We start from the raw sequence: 20,866 nt of genomic DNA, 5'->3' as shown, positions 1-20,866 counted from the left end.
CAATCTTCCATGGCAGCAGCAGAGGATTTTGATATTATAAACAGTTGTAACGTCTCTGGTTGCCCCATGTCTTGCTGTTTTGTCTCTGGCTGGTCCTGTTCAATTTCTTTTGCAATAATTATTTATACGAATGAATAAAATAAGGGACGGAAAATAAATAGATATTTCACATCCTTAAAAAATAAAATATTAATGTACCTTCTATATTATCTTCTAGACATTTATCTCCATAATTTAATCTCCCAGGCATATAATTGGAGAAACTGAAAACTGAAGGAATAACATCTTTTTTCAGAGTTTGTGTACCATGAATATTAATAAATCATGTTGATGAAAACGGTTGCTGCATATTTTCAACAAGGAAAAAGGGTTGAAATCAATTCTTCTTCTTTTCAATTCATCCACTGTTCCCTTAATTTGTCATCCTTTGGAAAACTGTGAACTGATATTTCCTTTATGAATGAATTCAGAGGCTATTAAAAGAAATAAATACTTACGAATGAAATTTCAACTTTTGGCTTTTTTCTAATCTCGCTGTACAATTGAAGGCTGCACGAGTGTGAGGCATTTTATTTGAAAATTAGTTCTTTTGGTGCTTTGAATTTCGCAATAGCAGATGGATTCTAGAAAAACATGAGCTTTCGATTAATTTTCAAGATGAAATCGGCCTTTCAATAAGTTTCATGAACTTATTGAAATCCGATAAAGATTTCACGGAATACTTACCGCTAATTCCTTTTATTAGAATGTTCAACACTTTTACAAATCGAATCAATCAGATTAACTATGTGTTCAATTCAGAATGAGAGAAAAATTAGCGATTTTCTGAATGTGAGTTCAATGTTTTGATCATATGATTTTGACGTTGACTCATCTAGCTCCATCTCTCTCTTTCATATGCGGCATGCCAGAATTTCTCTCTAAGGGCCTGTCCATTTGATATTAGGTCTATGGGTAATACCTCTCTATTCTGTGACTCTATGAAGAATTCGAAGTAGGGATGTGTGGTTCGTTCAATTTCGAAGAACCGGGTCGAACCAGATCTATGGCTGAGACGACCCGGTTCAAAAGACCCGTTCAATTGACCCAATGGTTCTTTTCAGCTCACTAGCTCAGATCGAATCATGTACGATTTGCGCATGATTCAAAGATCCGTAGATCTGGTTCTTTCGTTCTTTGTTTTTTTTTTCTTGGTAAAGAATGTTAAGTTAATATCAGCTTTGTATTTGTTAGTCGGTATGTGAATTTGAGATAATGATTTTTTTTTTGAGACATAATCATAAACATAAAGGAGATTATCCATTATCATAAAGTTATAAGTTACTGAGATGGCAGAATATATTAAATTGATATCTGGTTCATGAGATGATTATGGACCTTTCGAAAAAATTTCAAAATCAAATATATATTCCCCGTTCAAATTGATGATTTTGGAATATTTAAATGACTAATGAAGAAGTAGAAGTAAAGCATGAATGTACATTGTACAGAACACTAAATTCACGAGGTCTTGAATTATTAATTTCAACGAAAACTACCTAATGATCATTACCTGTATCTATTCCAACCAAATAAATACAAAAGATCTGAAATCCCTTAAACTGATATTAACCCTAATTAATATATTTTGTTTCCGAAAAATATTCATTTACATCAACTTTACAAAGTTAGGTTTGAATATACAGGGTGAGTCTTTGACTTGTACATATATTTCAACCGAAGATTCCTGAGGTCAATAGAAACCCTTTTTTCATTTACCATTTTTTCCGATTCGGCCCGGTTAAAAAGATACAGGCTGTTGAAAATCGATAAAAAAATGTCATTTTCCGTTATATCTTTAAAAAGTTGGGTTTGAATATATAGTTAAAAAAATTCCATAACATTTTCAAGAAATAATAATTGGTGCATCTAAGAGAGTGCAATTACAGAGCCCAGTTTCTTTTACTATCTAACAACAACAACAACAACAAAAATATTTATTTCAGAATTATTATCTACATGACAACAAAATGAAAATAAGTCAAACAGATTTGAATATTGATTTGAAAGTTAATGAGATCTTTGGCATGCTTCCTTGAATTCTTGTAAGTCATAAGGTTCTGAACCAGTAATAAGGGCATATATTCTTTTACGAAACGTGTTATATTCTGTCAAATTCCTGATACTCTTAGGTAAAAAGCTATATAATGTAATGCACATATAAGTCGTGCTCCTTTCATTTAGCGTTAATTTATGACCTGGGAAAAAGTACTCATTCATTCTTCTTGTGTTATTCTGATTTTTAAATCTTTGAAAATAGTTGATATTTTTTCGAAAGAAAAGTAGGCTTCTGTAAATATATAGTCCTGGTACAGTGAGAATATTGTTTCTTGTAAAAGTTCCTCTGCAAGATTTTCGAAATTTCATATTGAACATGGTCCTGATTGCTAGCTTCTGTGTTATAAAAACTTGTTCAGCTTGTGAACTGGAGCCCCAAAAAATTATCCCATATGTAAGTAATGACTGGAAGTTGGCGTAATAAATGGTCTTGATAATATTATTGCTGACTTGGTTCCTTACAGCCCTCAATGTATAACATACAGAGTTCAATCTAGAAATTAGTTGTCCACAATGAGATCTCCAGTTGAGATTCCTATCAATTGTGATTCCTAAGAACTTTACATTTGAGCTTATTTCAACTTCCGTGTCACTGATGTTGATATTCCTTGGAAAAGTTGTGTTCGATCTTGTGCTGCAGAAATACATAACGTTGGTTTTTTTCGTATTCAATTTGAGATCGCTCATATCACACCAGACTGCAACTTTTGACATTGTTTCTTTCAGATTATAGGTAACTAAATCAACATTTTTGGAAGTTATGAGGATATTGGTATCATATACAAGTAGGTGTTAATACCAACTTCAGATTTCTTTATCATGGTTGGTATTTCATTCTGGATATCATCCGGTAGGTCATCTATGTACACAATAAAAAGAATAGGACCCAGAATAGTACCCTGTGGGACTCCCCTAATAATTTCTTTTTCAGAAGATAAAATTCTTTCGCCATTTTCATATAAATTGACAACTTGTCTACGATTCTTCAAGTAACTTTCAAGTAGTTTAAGCGGTAATCCTCTAATTCCATTTAATTCCAGCTTTTTTATGAGTATATTGTGGTTCACAGTATCAAAGGCCTTTGAGAAATCAACAAAGAGACCTGCTGGTATCTCATCATTGTCGAGTGCCGAAACTATCATTTGCAAAAACTCAAACATAGCTGTCTCAGTATTTTTACCTCTTGTGAATCCGTGTTGTCTGTTACTCAGTACCTTGAATTTCCGAAAGAAGTCCAGAAGTCGATTTGCTAGAATTTTCTCTACTATTTTAGCAAACGATGTTATGAGGCTGATTGGTCGGTAGTTTGTAAATTCATCCAGATCACCTTTTTTATGACATGGCTTAACAAGAGTGAACTTAAGAGCATCCGGAAATATGGCACTTTTAAAGATTCTATTAATAATGAAATGAATGGGTTTCAACAGTCTTGTAACATTCCTTTTGATTAACTTCAAAGGGATGTCATCATAACCACAAGAGGTCTTATTCTTCATCTTCTTCACCGTGGTTAGTATCTCATCTTCTGTTACCTCAAATAAGTAGAATGATTTCGAGTTACGTCTTTTCTTAGATATCGTATTATTTATACTTCTCCCAGAACTTAAGTTTGAAGTAACATCAATAAAAAAATAATTGAAGTCATCAGCTAGTTTCTGTATTTTATCATCATTCCTTAGTTTCATATATTTAGGGGGAGTTTCGCTTTAGGTATTGTTTTATGCTTTGTTATGCCTTTTATCACATTCCAGACTGCCTTAGACTTATTCTGAGCCGTTGTTATCGCTGATTCATGATAGATACGTTTCTGAGATGTTAAGGCCTTATCATATTGTTTTTTCATTGCTTTATAACGACTTTTATATTCTGATCTGTGCCTAGACAACAAGAACAAAATGTCCAACTCTTTCCTAATTGATCTGATCTCTTCTGAATCATTTATTCTTCTAGTTCTGACAGTTCTAACAGTTCTTAGTGGAAAGGCCATCTCAAATTTGTCATGAAAATGATTGGTAAAAGAGTTCCACATTTCATTTATTTCATGTTCACGATATTCACGTAATACTGTCCAGTCAGTATCCTCTAACAGTTGTTCAAATTTGGTATGATTTTCTTGGTTATAAACTCTTATCTTTTTTTTAGTTTGTCTTTTGGGTGAAGGTGAAGTCTCAAATATGAATTTCTGTCCAGAGTGATCTGATAGGTGTTCTTCAATAATAGTAGTTATTCCATCGATGTTAGTAATTATATTATCGAGGCAGGTAGCTGTATATTGCGTTATTCTCGTGGGTTCTGTAACAGTAACATCTTTCTTCAAAACCGGGTGCCAAGTGCCGAGCCGATGATTCATTTGCGAATTGGATGTTTTTTATTACTACCATAATTATGTTCCTTTAAGGTCAGTCCAAACCGAAACCCATCTACCTAGGCTTGGATAACGACCCATTTTATGGATCTTTGGGTCCTAAAATGAATGAACTGAATGTGAAAGTTTGGCTCATTCGCATCGGTTCGAACGAACGAATCATTTTCCGAGAGACGACCCGATCGAACCATTCGTTCTGAAGACCCGGGTCTTTTGATTCGTTCGTTCGTGAACGACACATCCCTACCTCAGATTGAATGCACTGAATGTGAAAGTTTGGCGTTTTCTTATACTGCACCAAGGTTATACAATTTTATACCTCAAGAGATTCAGCACATCACTGGATTATCGAGATTCAGAAGCAGGTTGAGGGAATTCATCATGACCCAGCGTCGGGGAGTGTTTGCCGATCTGGTTGAACTGCGGAGTTGATGTTGTTTGTGTGCGATTTTTAGATCTTTTATGCATTGTGTGTCATAGTTTTGCATTGTGTGCGTGGACTTTTCCATTGTTGTTGATTTTGGATGTATATACAATTACTTAATGTTGCCTACCTTTTATTTGTGTATTTCTTTTTTTTTTGTCTTATTTTACTTATCTCGAAACAAGTGTTCAACACTTTTCGATAGCTTGAGTTTATTCAATCAATGATGGTACAAAAATGTATTTTTTTCTCTTTACAAATGAATAAACGTTATTATTATTATTATATTCGTATCGGTTCGAACGAACGAATCATTTTCAGAGAGACGACCAAATCGAACCATTCGTTCTGAAGACCCGAGTCTTTTGATTCGTTCGTTCGTGAACGACACATCCCTAATTCGAAGTCATCTGTGGACCCGGGTAAAACCCAAAATTCAACAGGTTATTCCACAGATTACGGATAACGGATATCCGTAATCTGTGGGTTATTCGATATAGGGATGTGTGGTTCATTCAATTTCGACGAACCGGGTCGAACCAGATCTATGGCTGAGACGACCCGGTTCAAAAGACACGTTCAATTGACCCAATGGTTCTTTTCAGCTCACTAGCTCAGATCGAATCATGTACGATTTGCGCATGATTCAAAGATCCGTAGATCTGGTTCTTTCGTTCTTTGTTTTTTTTTTCTTGGTAAAGAATGTTAAGTTAATATCAGCTTTGTATTTGTTAGTCGGTATGTTTTTAATCGGATCGTGAATTTGTGATAAGGGGTTGTCCATTAATCACGTGATTTTTTTAAACCCCCCTCCCCCATTGGTGATACGTAGTGAGGTTTAAGACCACCCCCCCTCCCCCTTCTCAACATCACGTGTATTTTTAGTACCTACAACGAATCTTAAAATTTTCTGAATATTAACTCAATTTAAATACAGGTATAAACTATAATCTTTCTTCTGAAATTCAGGACCATAATAAAAATGTCTACACCAGTTTGCAAGTTTTTTTTGATTGCCATAACAATAATAATAAACGAAAAGTGTAATCATAGGAAAAACATGTATTGTACTAGTACATGAATATATTTAATGTAGTCAAGGTCACTACACGCCGCGCCGTGCCGCTTAATATTTGTTTGAAAATCGCGCGTTTGACGAAAAAATAAATACACGTGATATCTTACTACACCCCCCCTCCCCCTTGTGATATTTTCGTGATTTTTATCAAACCCCTCCCCCCCTTTCAAGCCTCACGTGATTAATGGACAACCCCTAATGATTTTTTTGAGACATAATCATAAACATAAAGGAGATTATCCATTATCATAAAGTTATAAGTTACTGAGATGGCAGAATATATTAAATTGATATCTGGTTCATGAGATGATTATGGACCTTTCGAAAAAATTTCAAAATCTGATATATGTATATTCCTCGTTCAAATTGATGATTTTGGAATATTTAAATGACTAATGAAGAAGTAGAAGTAAATCACGAATGTACTTTGTACAGAACACTAAATTCACGACGTCTTGAATTATTAATTTTAACGAAAACTACCTAATGATCATTACCTGTATCTAATCCAATCAAATAAATACAGAAGATCTGAAATCCCTCAAACTGATATTAACCCTAATTAATATATTTTGTTCCCGAAAAATATTCATTTTGATCAACTTTACAAAGTTAGGTTTGAATATATAGTTGAAAAAATTCCCAAAAAATAATGAACAAGATTTAAAACCATAACATTTTCAAGAAATAATAATTGGTGCATCTAAGAGAGTGCAATTACAGAGCCCAGTTTCTTTTATTATCTATCATCTTTCTTCAAAAACGGGTGCCAAGTGCCGAGCCGATGATTCATTTGCGAAATGTATGTATTTTATTACTACCATAATTATGTTCCTTTAAGGTCAGTCCAAACCGAAACCCATCTTCCTAGGCTCGGATAACGAACCATTCTATGGATCTTTAGGTCCTAAAAGATCCTCAGATTGAATGAACTGAATGTGAAAGTTTGGCTCATTCGGATCGGTTCGAATGAACGAATCATTTTCAGAGAGACGACCCGATCGAACCATTCGTTCTGAAGACCCGGGTCTTTTGATTCGTTCGTTCGTGAACGACACATCCCTAATTCGATACGATACCGGCGTTACCGCCGATAACCCATATATACTTTTCACGATGTGTTTTCCCTCCGTAAATAAAAAAGTAAATCTGTCTCAATCAGCATAAAATCGGTATGAAAATTGAATAATGCGAAAAGTAATATACAAACCTTCAATCAATAGGAAAATCCAGGTATTTATTTGTGATTAAAAAAGATTTTTCTCAAACTATATTAATTTTTTACTTGAAGAATAAATCAAAGAACATCATTATTAGAAATTATTCCCAATTTTTTGTTACAGAATTTGGTTTGAAGTGTGCAGAGAACATCTCCAAACAAAAGAGATATATGGAGAATATAACTTTTGAATCTTAGTCGTGTATAGTGATACAGTGAATGGTTATTGCATTTACTTCCCTAAAAATAATAATGAATAAAATAGTTGAAGCAACAAATAAACATATCATATTGGCAATAAGGATAAATGACCAAGAAAATGGTATCAACAACGGTAATATGCTATGGGAAGATACCTGTAAAAAGAATATTATACAAGAGGTCAAGAAGGGAATTATCAAGATAATATAACTTTAGAGATTGACAAGGGTATACAAGAGAGAAGTGCAGATGCACAAGATGTAATAAGTAGAATAGAGAAACCACCAAAATGGATGAGTGATCTTCTATACAGAAATCGAAGAACTATCACCTACAAAGAAGCACTTTCCAAAAATGAATCGGTAAAGTGGTAGGAGGCAGTGAAACAGGAGTTGGAAGTAATTGGTGAAAATGATACATGGGATATGGTACCCTGGACTGTCAACTAAAAAGTGATTCAAAGCAAGTGGGTTTGAAAAGAAACAACAAAACAGAAGAGCAGACTGGTCGCAATTTCAATAAGAGTGTGATGGTCAGGAGCTATAGTATTTCTATGCACCAGAGGAAAAATTTACAACTTCCTGCATGTTAATCAATTGCAAATGTGTTGAAGAATCTTTTACCTTAGATGGACATAACAGGTGCATCCTATACGTTGGCTTAGAAGGATAAGTCTACATGTCCCTTACAGGTTGGCTTAGAAGGATAAGTCTACATGTCCCTTACAGGTACAAATAAAAACAATTTTGATTATGTATGTGAACCAAATAAGTCAATTTAACCCCAGTAATTCTAGCAGGAATACTTTCGTAGTTTAAATTTTTTTGTCATTTTTTTTAGGCTAATTTATTACCCTAATGAAAAATTCTTTGCTCTTCAATTGTGAATGGGTTCGGAGGAGTTTTTTTATGACCAGGTTCTGCTAGCTCAACAGTAAAGCTAGCAAAACACAGAATTTTGAATTAAAAGAAAAAGGCAGTTGGTTAAAATGCGAGTCTTAAATGAGCTAAAAATTATGGTAGTCAGATTTTTCATATAACCGTTTTCCTATTGGAACTGCCAGTTTAGGGCAAATCTAGTAGAACCCATGAAATCTTGAAAAGAAAAATAAAAAATTTCGCAATAGGGTAACAAATTTGCCTAAAAGTATCGAGTAATCCGATTGTACATAAATAAATCAATTATCTCGTTGAAACTACTAGCTTAACATTAAGCTAGGTGAGCTATGTAGATGATGTGTTAATAGTAGGTACTAAAGAATCAGAAGTTGACAATTTGAAGCAATTATTGAACTTTAACTTGAATATGAAAGGTCTTAGAATTATAGCATATTATTTATACATTCACATCAGGCGGAACTTGAATCACGGATTCAAGGAATTGAGTCGGGAATAATATTTTAAAGGGTATTTGAAAGGTTTCAGAAGAATGATTGTAAAAATATGAGTACACCATTGGATCCTAATGTTGATGTTTGAATATTTGAAACAGTATAGGTTAATTTGAAATTACACAAATTAGGCCTTCGAATGATTGGCAGTTTAATGTGTCCTGTTTTAGCTACAAAAACAAGACTTGATTTGTATTTTTTTATTGAGTATTGAGTTTCAATCAAAGGCAGATAACTTTTTCATATTCTTGAAATGAGTGCAAATAAATATGTACACCTTGTACATATTCACTTGCACCATTGTTATATAATAGTTGCTTTAACCGGATGGGAACTTTCAATGGGCTATGTAGATTCCGATTGGGGGAAGAGATTTGTTTGACCTAAAGTGAATGACTGGATATATTTAAAATATTCGATTGTTTAATATCAAAGTCAAGTAAAAAACAGCAGAACGTTTACATTCATTCTCCCGAATATGAAAACGAGTTTAATATGATTGGACAAATTTTTTTTTATACCATTTTTTTTTTGGAAAAGTACCATGATTTTTAAAGCCTATCATTAGCATAATTCACGCAATAATGCTAATAAAAGGTTTTAAAAATCATGGTACAAAAAAAAATGCGATAAGAAAAAATTATTTAAAATCGTCAGTAGTATTCCCTATTTTCGATTTCGGGAGCGTTCCCCTAATACACTTATATTAAAATCAGACATCCATTCAAAAATTAATTAATTAATCCAAAGTAAAACCTTGAATGTCTATATCGAGATCAATAATTATATATCTGTATCCCATTTGTTACCTTTCAGTGTATGGGTTAAGATCAATAATTAAAAACATTCATTTTGGAATTATTTTATTCAATTAACATTACTATGAATACATTCTGAGCATATAAATGTACAATGTTCTAAACACATGTAGGATTTTCCGCATTCGATGCAAGAATATTTCGTTGGACGATTTTTTTTTGGTCACAGTAACTACAACGACCTCGTTTTTTAACACTGTTTCTAGCTGCAGCTACGGCACCTTGTTGTGTTTCTTCATAACCAAGTGATTCTCTGATGTTGACTAGTTGAAACGACAAATTCCGCAGAAATTCTCTTTTTCTGGTGTTGTTAGGACTATTTTTATATCACCATTGAGTTAATACCGCCAAGATTTAGCAAATCACCATCAATACCGCCAACATTTAACAAAGAAGGGAATATTACTATTGGTCATCTTCGGGTGTTCCTTGCACAATCATATGCAGCACAAAGCTTTTCATCTGTATCGACACCACCTTTGGTATTGTTATAATCGAGTATAATATCTATTTTTTGTTGTTTTGTTGTTATCGGATCGATATTGTCATCGTGATGTAGACTTGATACCAATAATACATTCTTTTTGGTTTGGGTTTATACGAGACAAGAGTTACATGTTCCCGAAAGGCAAACATCATACTATATTGAACTGGTCGTGACTTCTCTGGACAAGTTAATTCTAATGGTAACTCCTTTTTATTTTTACGGATTGTCCCCAGTAATGTTAATTTATTAGAAAAAAGTGACTCTGATAACGGTATACTGGTAAACCAGTTATCGGTGGTGACATTTCTACCGAACCTTTTATAAATTCACAGAGTCTTTCAACTAGAGCACTTGGGGCATTACTCACAGCATAAGGACCTTCAGGTTGCTTTTCGACATAAACTTCCATATTACTCATGAAATAACACTTTGAATCTACTAACTCATAGATCTCTATCCCATATTTGTTAGCTTTGTTAGGAATGTATTGTCTGAACGCACAGCATCCTTCTAAGGCTTCCAGCTTTTCATCAATGGTAACATAATGGAAAGGAGTGTACGCATCTTTGCAGTTTTTGACAAAAGCATTAAACACTTCTCTAATGGGGGCCAATTTGTCCAGTTTTCTTCTGTCCTCTCGGTTTACAGTATCATCAAACCACAGATGACTTAGCAGAAACTGAAATCGGTTTATGGACATTACCAAACGGAATATTTCTACACCAGCTCCCTGAGTACTAAATAACTCTCTTACATGCAACCGATTTGATTTGAGAACTCCATACATATAGAGTAATCCAAATAATGCTTGAATTTAAGGTACCTTTGTAGGAGCAGTGTCTCTTTCAAGAGAAAAATTTGCCGCTGTTGAACTAATATAATCGATATCTGCCGGGACGGTATCTCCGTATCTCGGTGTTGGTTGTTTCTACCAACTGTTGTCTACGTCGTTACTCCGTTTTTCAATTACATTTTTACAGGGAATTGGGGAAGAAGTGCAGTATGAATATAACAGATTACGATACTCATTTTATACGTAGGTAGTAATTAATTATTTATACATTTAGATAACCTCAGTGGAGGGAAGGAAGATTTACTTTAAATATTTATCTATCGGTGATCATTCAAATGAAACATATCATTTGCAAATTAAAGTAATAATAATAATAATAATCTTTATTCCTGACTCTTAATCAATAAATGTTGGTGTCAGAGCCTTTGTAAATTGTTACAAAAATAAACTTTAAATTCTAATATATATAACACATAATTTTTTATGAGATCCTAGTTATTTTTTACATACATTTTAAGGTTTTTAACCAATTTGTAATAGTCATTATTTTCCACTATATTCCCTGGTATTCTATTATATGCTGCAGTACTCCTATATACTGGCGAATCTTGTGCCTTGGTTGTTCTGGCAAATCTATTTCTCAGGGCCTCTTGCTTTCTTATCTGAAAACTGTGACATTCCCAGGTAATTGTATTCACTAACTTCTTTCAATTTTTTGTTATTTAAATATATCTCTAAATCTATCTTTTTTTTGTTCTTCTGTTTTATGATCATATAAACAGTTTTTTCTACATTCACACTTAATTTATTATTACATAGCCATTCAAAATATAAATCTAGATCACAGTTTATTATAGTTTCCAACTCTTCAACATCACTGCCTGACATGACTAGTACGGTATCGTCCGCATACATGAAATACTTTGATTTTATTGGTACATACTTCAGATTATGGACATATATTAAATATTCCAAGGGTCCCAGTACTGATCCCTGTGCTATTCCAACCTTCATTTTTTGCGTTTCACTCACAGTATTGCTAATCCTGGTAAAGTGTTTTCGTCCTTTAGAATATGTTTTCAGTAGTCTGTAGCATACCCCTCTGAATCCCATCTTCCAAATCTTGTCCAGCAGTATTTCAATATCAACCCTATCGAAGGCTTTTTTCAGATCGATATAAACCACGACAACATAGTTATTTTTGTCTAGTTCACTTGTTATATAGTCCAATAGATCTACTGTAGCTCCCAATGTATTACTGTGTTCTTGAAATCCATATTGTTGTGAGTCAAAACCCATAGTGTTTTTTTATGAAGTTTACTAGTCTAGTTTTTATTATTTTTTCGACTATTTTAGAAAAATGATTGAGCATTGATATAGGCCTGTAATTATTGACATCATCACTTTGTCCTTTCTTATGGATGGGGTTATTTTTGCTGTTTTGAGTTCTTCTGGAAATATTCCACTCGTCAATATATAGTTTATAAATTGGACTATTTTCTCTCCTATGCACTCAAACAACGTGATAATATCTTGTTTACAAAGGTTATCTTCACCTGGTGCACTGTTATTATTTAAGGAGTTAACAGCTTCTCGAACTTCCTTTAGATCGGTTGGCATTAGGTATATGGTTTTCTCTGTTTCTTCCTCCTTGAATTTCTTTTTATTTTTCTTTATTTTTTCAGCCAAATTCACTCCCACACTCCCAAAATGTATGTTAAATTCTTGGGCAATTTTGTATTTATCCTCAACCACGTTGCCGTCAATGTCTACTATTTTATTTACAGTTTTAACCCTTTTGTTTTCCCTTCCGCAAAGTTCATTTAGGATTTTCCATGTTTTCTTTGAATTTCCCTTAGCTTCCTCAAGTTTTTTATTGACATAATTTTTTTTCAGGTTCCTCTTTAGTTTTTCAGCTTCCTTTTTCAGCTTTTCAAACTCGTCCTTAGTGTATTCGTTTTGTACTTTTTTCCATCTTTCATACATTTTATCTCTTTTTTTAAGTTTTTTTGGTTATCACATGATCTAGTATTGTGGCAGTTAGCTCTGTTTCTCGTGTGGCTTGATTTCTTGTTAAGGTATTCTGTATTTGATATGCATTCATGCCAATGATATTCTTATATTCTGTGACTGCTTTTGTCTCACCTAATAGATCTATATTCATGTCACCCAATATAATGCACTTATTTTTATGTCTCTCCATTATTAAATCTATTTGTTCAAGGAAGTTATTTGTACTACTTTTTGGTGGCCTGTAAACACTCCACAGTGTGAGCTTTTGTTTTTGGAGGTATATTGACAGAATATTGCAATCATCCAGGCTAACATTTGTTGTATCCACATCGATGTAGTCTATACCCTGCTTGATAAATATACTTGTCCCTCCTCCTCTAGTGTCCCTACAGTCATGAACAGCATTAAATGTTTTTATATTGTAGAATTTTTTTTCATTTGGATAAAGCCATGTTTCTGTGAGAACTATCAGATGTATTTTACTATCATAAGTATCGATCAAGTCTTGTAGTTCTTCCATTTTATTTCTGAGACTTCTTATATTTAAATATAGTATATTCAATGTATCCCCATCTTTCATAAATTTACACATATATATTTTTTTTTGTTTTTCTTTTTTCTTAAGTCTTATTTAACCAGTTAACACAATTGGATCTTTTATTGAAGATAAAATATAGGGTATGACATTTGGAATAAGCCCGATATTAACGTTTGAAGAAGTCATCATTGAATTGTCTCATTTTGAACACCCAGAAGAGTTTTTAATAATAATAATCTCGAAATAATGAGTAGAAAGAATAATATTCATAATGACATTAATTTTTGAGAAATATTTTCTATATAGATGATAAAAAAATGGAAAAAAAATCTTCTATTATGTCCATAATGAATGTTTTTTCATAACAATTGCCAATACCCGCATTTTGAGCCTTCTCTATTGCTTTTTGCTGGGCCTCTAGAACTATGGCTTCCAAGTCTTCATCGGTCATTCTTTCAAACTCTGTTGAATCAACTGTATCACATGTGCTACTTCTCGGAAATGTGTAGCTACCCTGAAGATCGGTTTTTACATCTTCCAGAAATTGAATTCTATTAAATCTGTGAAGAATTTCGAGCATGCTGTAGTTCACAATGTTTGAGAAAGTGGTCGTCATAGATCTGGTGGCTCTGAACAATTGTTCACAGGGTTGGCTACTCATCAGCCAAGGCAAAAACATTTCTTCTGTCAAATTATCCTCAGAAGAAAATTTTCTTATCAGAACTACAAGAGCATGAGCATTGAGTTCGATGCACGTGTATGCATTTAAAGTAATGAAATTGTCTTTCAAGGTATATTCATTGGATTCCTTGATCCACTGTCGCCAAATTCTGAGAAGAAATAATGAATTCCACATTTTATACACCCTATCTCGAACTGATAAATCTTTTTGTAAATAAGCGTCTAGTACATTTTTCATTATATTCAGAAAAAGCACAGTGCCCTCACTATTAGGAATTTCATTTTGCAATAACTCGACCTATTTTTACAAATTTGGGGTTGCAACAAATCTGTCACTATAGGGACCTTAGTCTTACATATCCTTGAATTTAACAATTGTGATGGGGAGTAACCCATGTGTTTCAAAGGAGAATTTCTATAATTTAACAGAGCTGTATGAACATCTGATCCTTCTTCTAAGGACTTTTTTAACATTGACTTTGCAATTCCCACGGCTTTTTCGGCCAATCCATTGGATCTTGGATAATTAGGGCTTCTGAAAGTAAGACTGAAATCCCATTCTTTAGCAAAATCTCTAAATTGTGCACTATTGAAAGGTACATTGTCTGCAATCAACAAATCAGGGGTACCAAATCGTGCAAACACATCCTTAATCCTACATATGACAGATTCCGCACTTTTATCTCTTAACTTAAGTAATTCCAGTCAGTTGGAATAAGCATCATACATTGTTAAGAACGATTTACCACCTTATGAAAAAATGTCTATTCCTATCATTTCCCATGGCCGTTTGACTAAAGGAAATTGCTTTAGTGGTTCTTTGCATTGTTTTCTCGAATACTTCTCACAAATTTTGCAACATTTTACATATGATTCTATATCAGATGCTTGTCCTGGCCAGTAAAATATCAATCTAGCTCTAGCTTTGGTTTTTTCTATTCCTAGGTGACCCTGATGGAGTAATTTTAACATTTCAGATCTTAAAACTAAAGGCACAATAAGTTTATTTTCTAAAAACAATAATCCATCAACAAATACTATTTTTTCTCTAAGCTTATAATAGTTATAAACACAATCAGGGATTTTGTGTTTTTTTCGTGGCCACCCTTCATTAGAAAATTTACCTACTAGGCTTAGTTGTGGGTCTCTAAGTGTTTCAGTTTTAAACTCTGATTTTCTTTCTTCTGACATAGGTAAACACTTCCCAATAGAATGAACTACATAATCAATTTCACAGTCGGTATTTTCACTTTTTCCTTCAATATAGATAGATAGATAGATATATTCTTTATTTCAAATTAAATTTTACACTAGGAAAAACATGAAATGAAACAGTGTCCTTAAGTAATTCACAACTACATGAAATAATCCCCTAAATTATACGGTTCAAGATTTATTATTGGCCGTTCTCGTATTGTATGTGAAATTAGTGTTATTTCTAAGAAATTCTACTTTGTTTTTGTGTAGGTAGAGAAGGCACTCATGCAGATATAGACCATAAACTGTTAGTAACCCCAATGACCTGAACTTGCCCCTGCAGGAATCCCGGTACCCCATATTCAAAAATATTCTAAGTATTCTTTTCTGACTTATGAATACTGATTGTACAGATGTACTCACACCCCAAAATATTATACCATATCTTAATAAAGATTCATAGTTAGCATATGATAATATAAAATTTTTTTTACATTTTCATTTATATATTTGTGTACCACTCTGAAGGCAAAGATCATCCTATTCAATTTTCTTAACAGATCATTAATATGCGTATTCCACTTCAGAAATTCGTGAATTATTATTCCTAAGAATTTAGTATTTTCAACAGTATTATTGATTTGGTTGTTAAGACTTACTTCTGCAGGTTTTTCTTTTGAATTGCTCGCTCTGAATACAATGACATTAGTTTTACTTGTGTTTATAACCAGACCATTTTTTGAAAACCAATTCTCTACACAACTATATAATGAACTACACCTTTCCTTCAAGCTTTCAGTGTTCTGTCCCGCCACCAGAATATTAGTGTCAATATAGGCTCTTGATAGAGTATCCGAAATGTACATTTCCTTTCCGGGTTTATATTCTACATTTAATTTATAATTCAAGAGCTTTAACCGCATTCTTTGAATCCTTGGCGACAGTGCTTGAAGTTCCTTAAGAAAAATCCTTTCCAATGGCTTATGGTCACTGAAAACTTGGACATCTAACCCATAAATAAACAGATGGAACTTTTTCACTCCAAACAATATTGCCAACATTTCTTTTTCAATTTGGGCATATTTTTACTCCGTTTTCGTTAAACTCCTGGAAGCAAATGCTACCGGATGCCCTTCTTGCAATAAGCAAGCACCTAACCCGTCTTTTGAAGCATCGACTTCTAAAGAAATTCTTTTCTCAGTATCAAAAAATTTAAGTACAGGAGCATTAGTCAATAAAAATTTCAAATGTTTCATTGAAACATCATGACTACTATTCCAATGCCATTTCACATCATCTCTTGTTAAATCTCTTAAAGGCGCAGTGATCAATGACAAATTTGGAATAAATTTTCCTACAAATTTTACCATTCCCAAGAATCTCAACAACTCCTTTTTATCAACAGGATTTTTCATGTTCATTATTGCTTTAACATATTTCTCATTTAGACTGATTCCTTTTTCTGAGAATATTTGGCCTAAAAATTCGACTGATTTCTGTTTATACTGAATTTTGGATTGATTAAATTTCACATTATATTTAATGGCTCTATTCAAAACTAATCGTAAATTTCTGTCGTGTTCCTCTTCGGTTTCTCCCGTGACAATTAAATCATCAAAATATAGTCCTACACCGCTTATGTCACCAAACAACTCGTAATTTTTCTTTTGGAAAACTTCAGGAGCTGAGGAAATACCAAAAGGCATTCTCAGAAATTGATAAGTACCAAACGGTGTACCAAAACTACACAATTCAGAACTGGGTGTATCTAATTCTATCTGCCAATACCCATCACGCATATCTAAAACTGTAAGGCCGGCCATCCACGTACAGTTGAAACTGTCAGTTTCGACTGAACAGTTAAAACTGTCAGTCGAAACTCTACGTGAGTGGGTATTTCAGTTTCAGTTCAACTCGAATTTTTCAACTGAACAGTTCAACTGAGAGAAATGAAATTGTTCATATTTGTAACTGAAAGGTTTAACTGAACTGACAGTGTGTGGGGGTTCAACTGTGGAGTTCTCAGTTGATTTCGTGTCGAGCAAGGGTGCGCATCACAATGTCGCGTAAACATAACCAGGTTATAGTCGATTTTATCGAACTATATAGGTCGGAACCTTGTTTATGGCAAGTGACATCGGCTGATTATCACGATCGCGCCAAAAAAGATGCGGCATACAGCAGACTGGCGAAAAAGTTGGAAGCAATGGAACCTGGTACGACCAAGAAATCGGTGCTGTCAAAAATAAACAGCTTGAGATCTGCTTACCGCAAAGAAAAAAAAAAAGTTGAGGCTTCGAAAAAATCTGGAGCATCTGTGGACAGCATTTACAAGCCGGTACTTTGGTACTATGACCTGTTTGATTTTTTGAATGACCAAGACACCCCGAGAGTATCATATTCTAATTTAGAGAGTACAGAAAATGAAAAAGTAGAAAATTTCAGGCACTCATACGAGCGTCCTGTGGCTAAAAATCTCAGAGTAGCAGCTAATCTTTCATGTGGAGATATTGCAGTTCTCATGACTGTATCTTTTTTCACAATTAAAGGAGAAACCAACAATAGTAATTTTTGGTACACTGTTTCAGTCATGCGCAAATAATTGAGAAAATCTAATGGTTCTTCTCCTAATTCTCTCAATAAATTTATGTGTGAAGATAAATTTCTTTTTTGTAGCCACTGCTTGTACCACTGTTTATGCTTTCTCTTCTTTATTCTTGGTACAATTGCAAAAATTAAACCGAGGACCGCCAGATCGTCGAACCTTCTCGAATCCATCATGGAACAAACTGAAGCTTTGAACTGCACATGTGTGCACATCTCAGTTCACAGTTGAAACTGACAGTTTTAACTGTTCAGTCGAAACTGACAGTTTCAACTGTACGTGGATGGCCGGCCTAAAGAATTTTTTCCTTGATAATTTTGAACTTATTTCATCTACTGATGGTATCAAAAAATGTTCTTTTCTTATCGCTTCATTCAAATATTTCGGATCTAAACACAACCGCATGTCTCCGTTAACTTTTTCTACTGTGACTAGAGCATTCAACCAATCAGTAGGTTTATCTACCTTCTTTACTATACCTTTTATCTCTAATTCGTCAAGTTTTTCTTTTAAGCGATTATTTAACGTTCTAGGAATTCTTCTTATAGGTATTATTTTAGGTATTGCATTTTCTTTGAGAGAAATGTGATGTTTGGTCGGAAATTTACCAAGGCCTTCAAAAACTCTCGGAAATTGTTTAACCATGTCATCAACACTTTCCATAGGTTTGTACTCTATTGATTCATCACATCTAATTTGATCTACTCGCTTCACTAAATTTAACTTAATACAATCCTGCAGACCTAGAAGAGGTACTTGATTTTCCGCATTCACAACTACAAACATGACTTTGCTACTCATATTCCCTACTTTACAGGTAAGTTCAATTTCACCTATTGTCTCTAATTTGAATTTAGAACTTCCGTATGATATTAATGAAATATTAGTTTTACTTATTTTCTCAACATCAATTAACTTTAGCATATTATGTGGTATAATTGATACTTCGGCACCTGTATCCAACTTAAATTCTATCATCTTATCATTAATAGTTACTGCCTTCATCCAACTTCTTTCTTTACCTAGCTTCCTCGATGAACCTTCTTTCTTCTTCACCGAACTAATAAAGAATTCATCTTCACTTCCATTTGAACTAGAGGTTTCTTGCACTACCTCATGCACCTTCTTTTTACTTTTCTTTGGCATTTCTTTCACTTCACTTTTGCAAACTCGCGCGAAATGATTTTTTCCTTTACACTTAGCACACGTTTTTTTAAACGCTGGACACTTATTCTTCTCATGCCTGTATCCACAGTAGCCGCATTCTTGTAGGGTAGTTTTCACAGCACTGACTGTAGAATTTTCATTTTGTAGAACTTTCAGTTGTTGTTTGCTTCCTTCCCGTGCTCTGCATATATCAATTGCCTTGTTAAGAGTTAAATCTGGCTCTCTTAATAATTTTTCCTGGGTGCTTTTGTCATGAACACCAAAAACTAACCTGTCTCTGACCATCTCTTCTCCTTTACTGTATCCAGTAGATTTTACAGCTGTTCTTAATTCCGTTAGGAATGCATCGAAAGTCTGTCCTTCCTTTTGTACAATGCTGTTGAAGAGAAATCGTTCATAGATCTCATTTTTCTTTGGTTCACAGTGGTTTTTGAACTGTCCAAGCACATTTTGTAGTGTTCTTTGTTGATTCGTCAGAGGCTCAAACGTGTTGAAAAGATCGAGGGCATCATCGCCAACAAAATTCAACAGAACTGCTACTTTTCTTTCTTCACTTTCTTCGTTTAGACTACATGCTTTCATGAAGTTTTCAAACTTCTGCTGAAACTTACGCCAGTTTTCCGCTATATTCCCATCTAGATTTAGGGGTTCTGGCGGTTTGAAATATTTTTCCATCCTGAATTATCAAACTTGAAACGTGAACGTGGTAACTTAACCTCACCTTATCTTGCCGGTTATGGTTTATAATAGTGTGAATCCTTTACTAGGCGGATATAATCACAGATTTTCACCTGACACCATGTTTTACTTTGCAACTTGTTGAATTAAAACTCCGATTACTTTGATAATTTAAAGTTTTATTTCTTAATCATGGAACCGTTGTTCCCGCTAACATCTATTAGTTGCTACTTAACTAACCACAGAGAATACATATCAAAAGTCACATAGTGGTATAACCTCTATGGTTTAGTGGCCTCAGCACTATCTTAATATTATATTAAACAATCTTTGATGTCCATTCCCAGGCTGTTGATTCTGAAAACCATGGTTTGAAGAGTGGATATATTGTTCATTACATCTAGTGATTTATCATAACGGAAATTGAAAAATTCAGCCAGTACTTGGTTCTTCGTTTGAGCAGTATCTTTTTTGTATATTTTCAGAAGAGTAGAGTACATTTCATTGGATGTATTGCATGTTAGTATATGTGATTTTGTACTTGCATCAATTGTTCTCAGAATAATGTGTTTAGCCACAGCATCATTTTTAAGCCATTCTGTTTTCTTCTTTTCTTGTTTTACCGACTCGAATGTTGTTTTTCCTTCGACAATATCACCCAAAGATTTTGCAGCAAACAAAATTGATATTTCAAATTACCACATTGGAAACGAAATGGCGTCTTTCAGTTTTGGAATAGATTCTATTTCTTCTTTGGATCCCATAACGCTGCGTCGGTACCAAATGTATGTTTTTTTTGTATTTTCAAGTGATACACCACTGGACCCGTAACCTGTTGTATTTTTGTGTCAACAGGGATCGATATATTTAATATTTTAATTGATTGGAACGTTGATGATTGTTCGATGTATTGATATATTAAAAATTGCACAATTCATGAGCCTTTCATTTTGTCACCATTTTACATTAAAAAATCGACTGTCATTCACAACCTATATGTTCACACAATTATTTCAACCATAGAATATAATATTTGCATTCTTATTTATTCCAACATCAGAGAGTGCCACACTCGCGAGAAAAGGACTTTCTCCACATGTTGCACAATAATATTT

General features: G+C 33.7%; 1 protein-coding gene and 2 long non-coding RNA genes across 5 annotated transcripts; 1 reads left to right on the top strand and 2 right to left on the bottom strand.

Moving 5' to 3' along the window:
• Position 1: 1 nt before the first annotated feature.
• Positions 2–953, bottom strand: LOC123671454. Of its 3 annotated transcripts, none has more exons than XR_006746102.1 (4): positions 727–953; positions 498–623; positions 199–442; positions 2–106 (listed from the first exon to the last, which is right to left on the bottom strand). It is a non-coding gene; the product is annotated as an uncharacterized LOC123671454 (long non-coding RNA). The 3 variants fall into 3 exon arrangements; XR_006746103.1 differs by having other exon boundaries at positions 2–95; XR_006746101.1 differs by having other exon boundaries at positions 8–442.
• Positions 954–6,553: 5,600 nt separating this feature from the next.
• On the top strand, positions 6,554–7,685 carry LOC123671453. The gene is made up of 2 exons (XR_006746100.1): positions 6,554–7,197; positions 7,308–7,685. It is a non-coding gene; the product is annotated as an uncharacterized LOC123671453 (long non-coding RNA).
• Positions 7,686–18,122: 10,437 nt separating this feature from the next.
• Positions 18,123–19,748, bottom strand: LOC123670754. Its single transcript, XM_045604303.1, has one exon. It carries the CDS (start codon positions 19,746–19,748, stop codon positions 18,123–18,125), a length of 1,626 nt encoding a protein of 541 aa, XP_045460259.1.
• Positions 19,749–20,866: the final 1,118 nt, after the last annotated feature.

Source organism: Harmonia axyridis, chromosome 1, assembly GCF_914767665.1.
Source record: "Harmonia axyridis chromosome 1, icHarAxyr1.1, whole genome shotgun sequence".
Classification (NCBI taxonomy): Eukaryota; Metazoa; Arthropoda; class Insecta; order Coleoptera; family Coccinellidae; genus Harmonia; species Harmonia axyridis.
The sequence above is the reverse complement of the archived record's forward strand: the minus strand, read 5'-3'. Positions and strand labels throughout refer to the sequence as shown.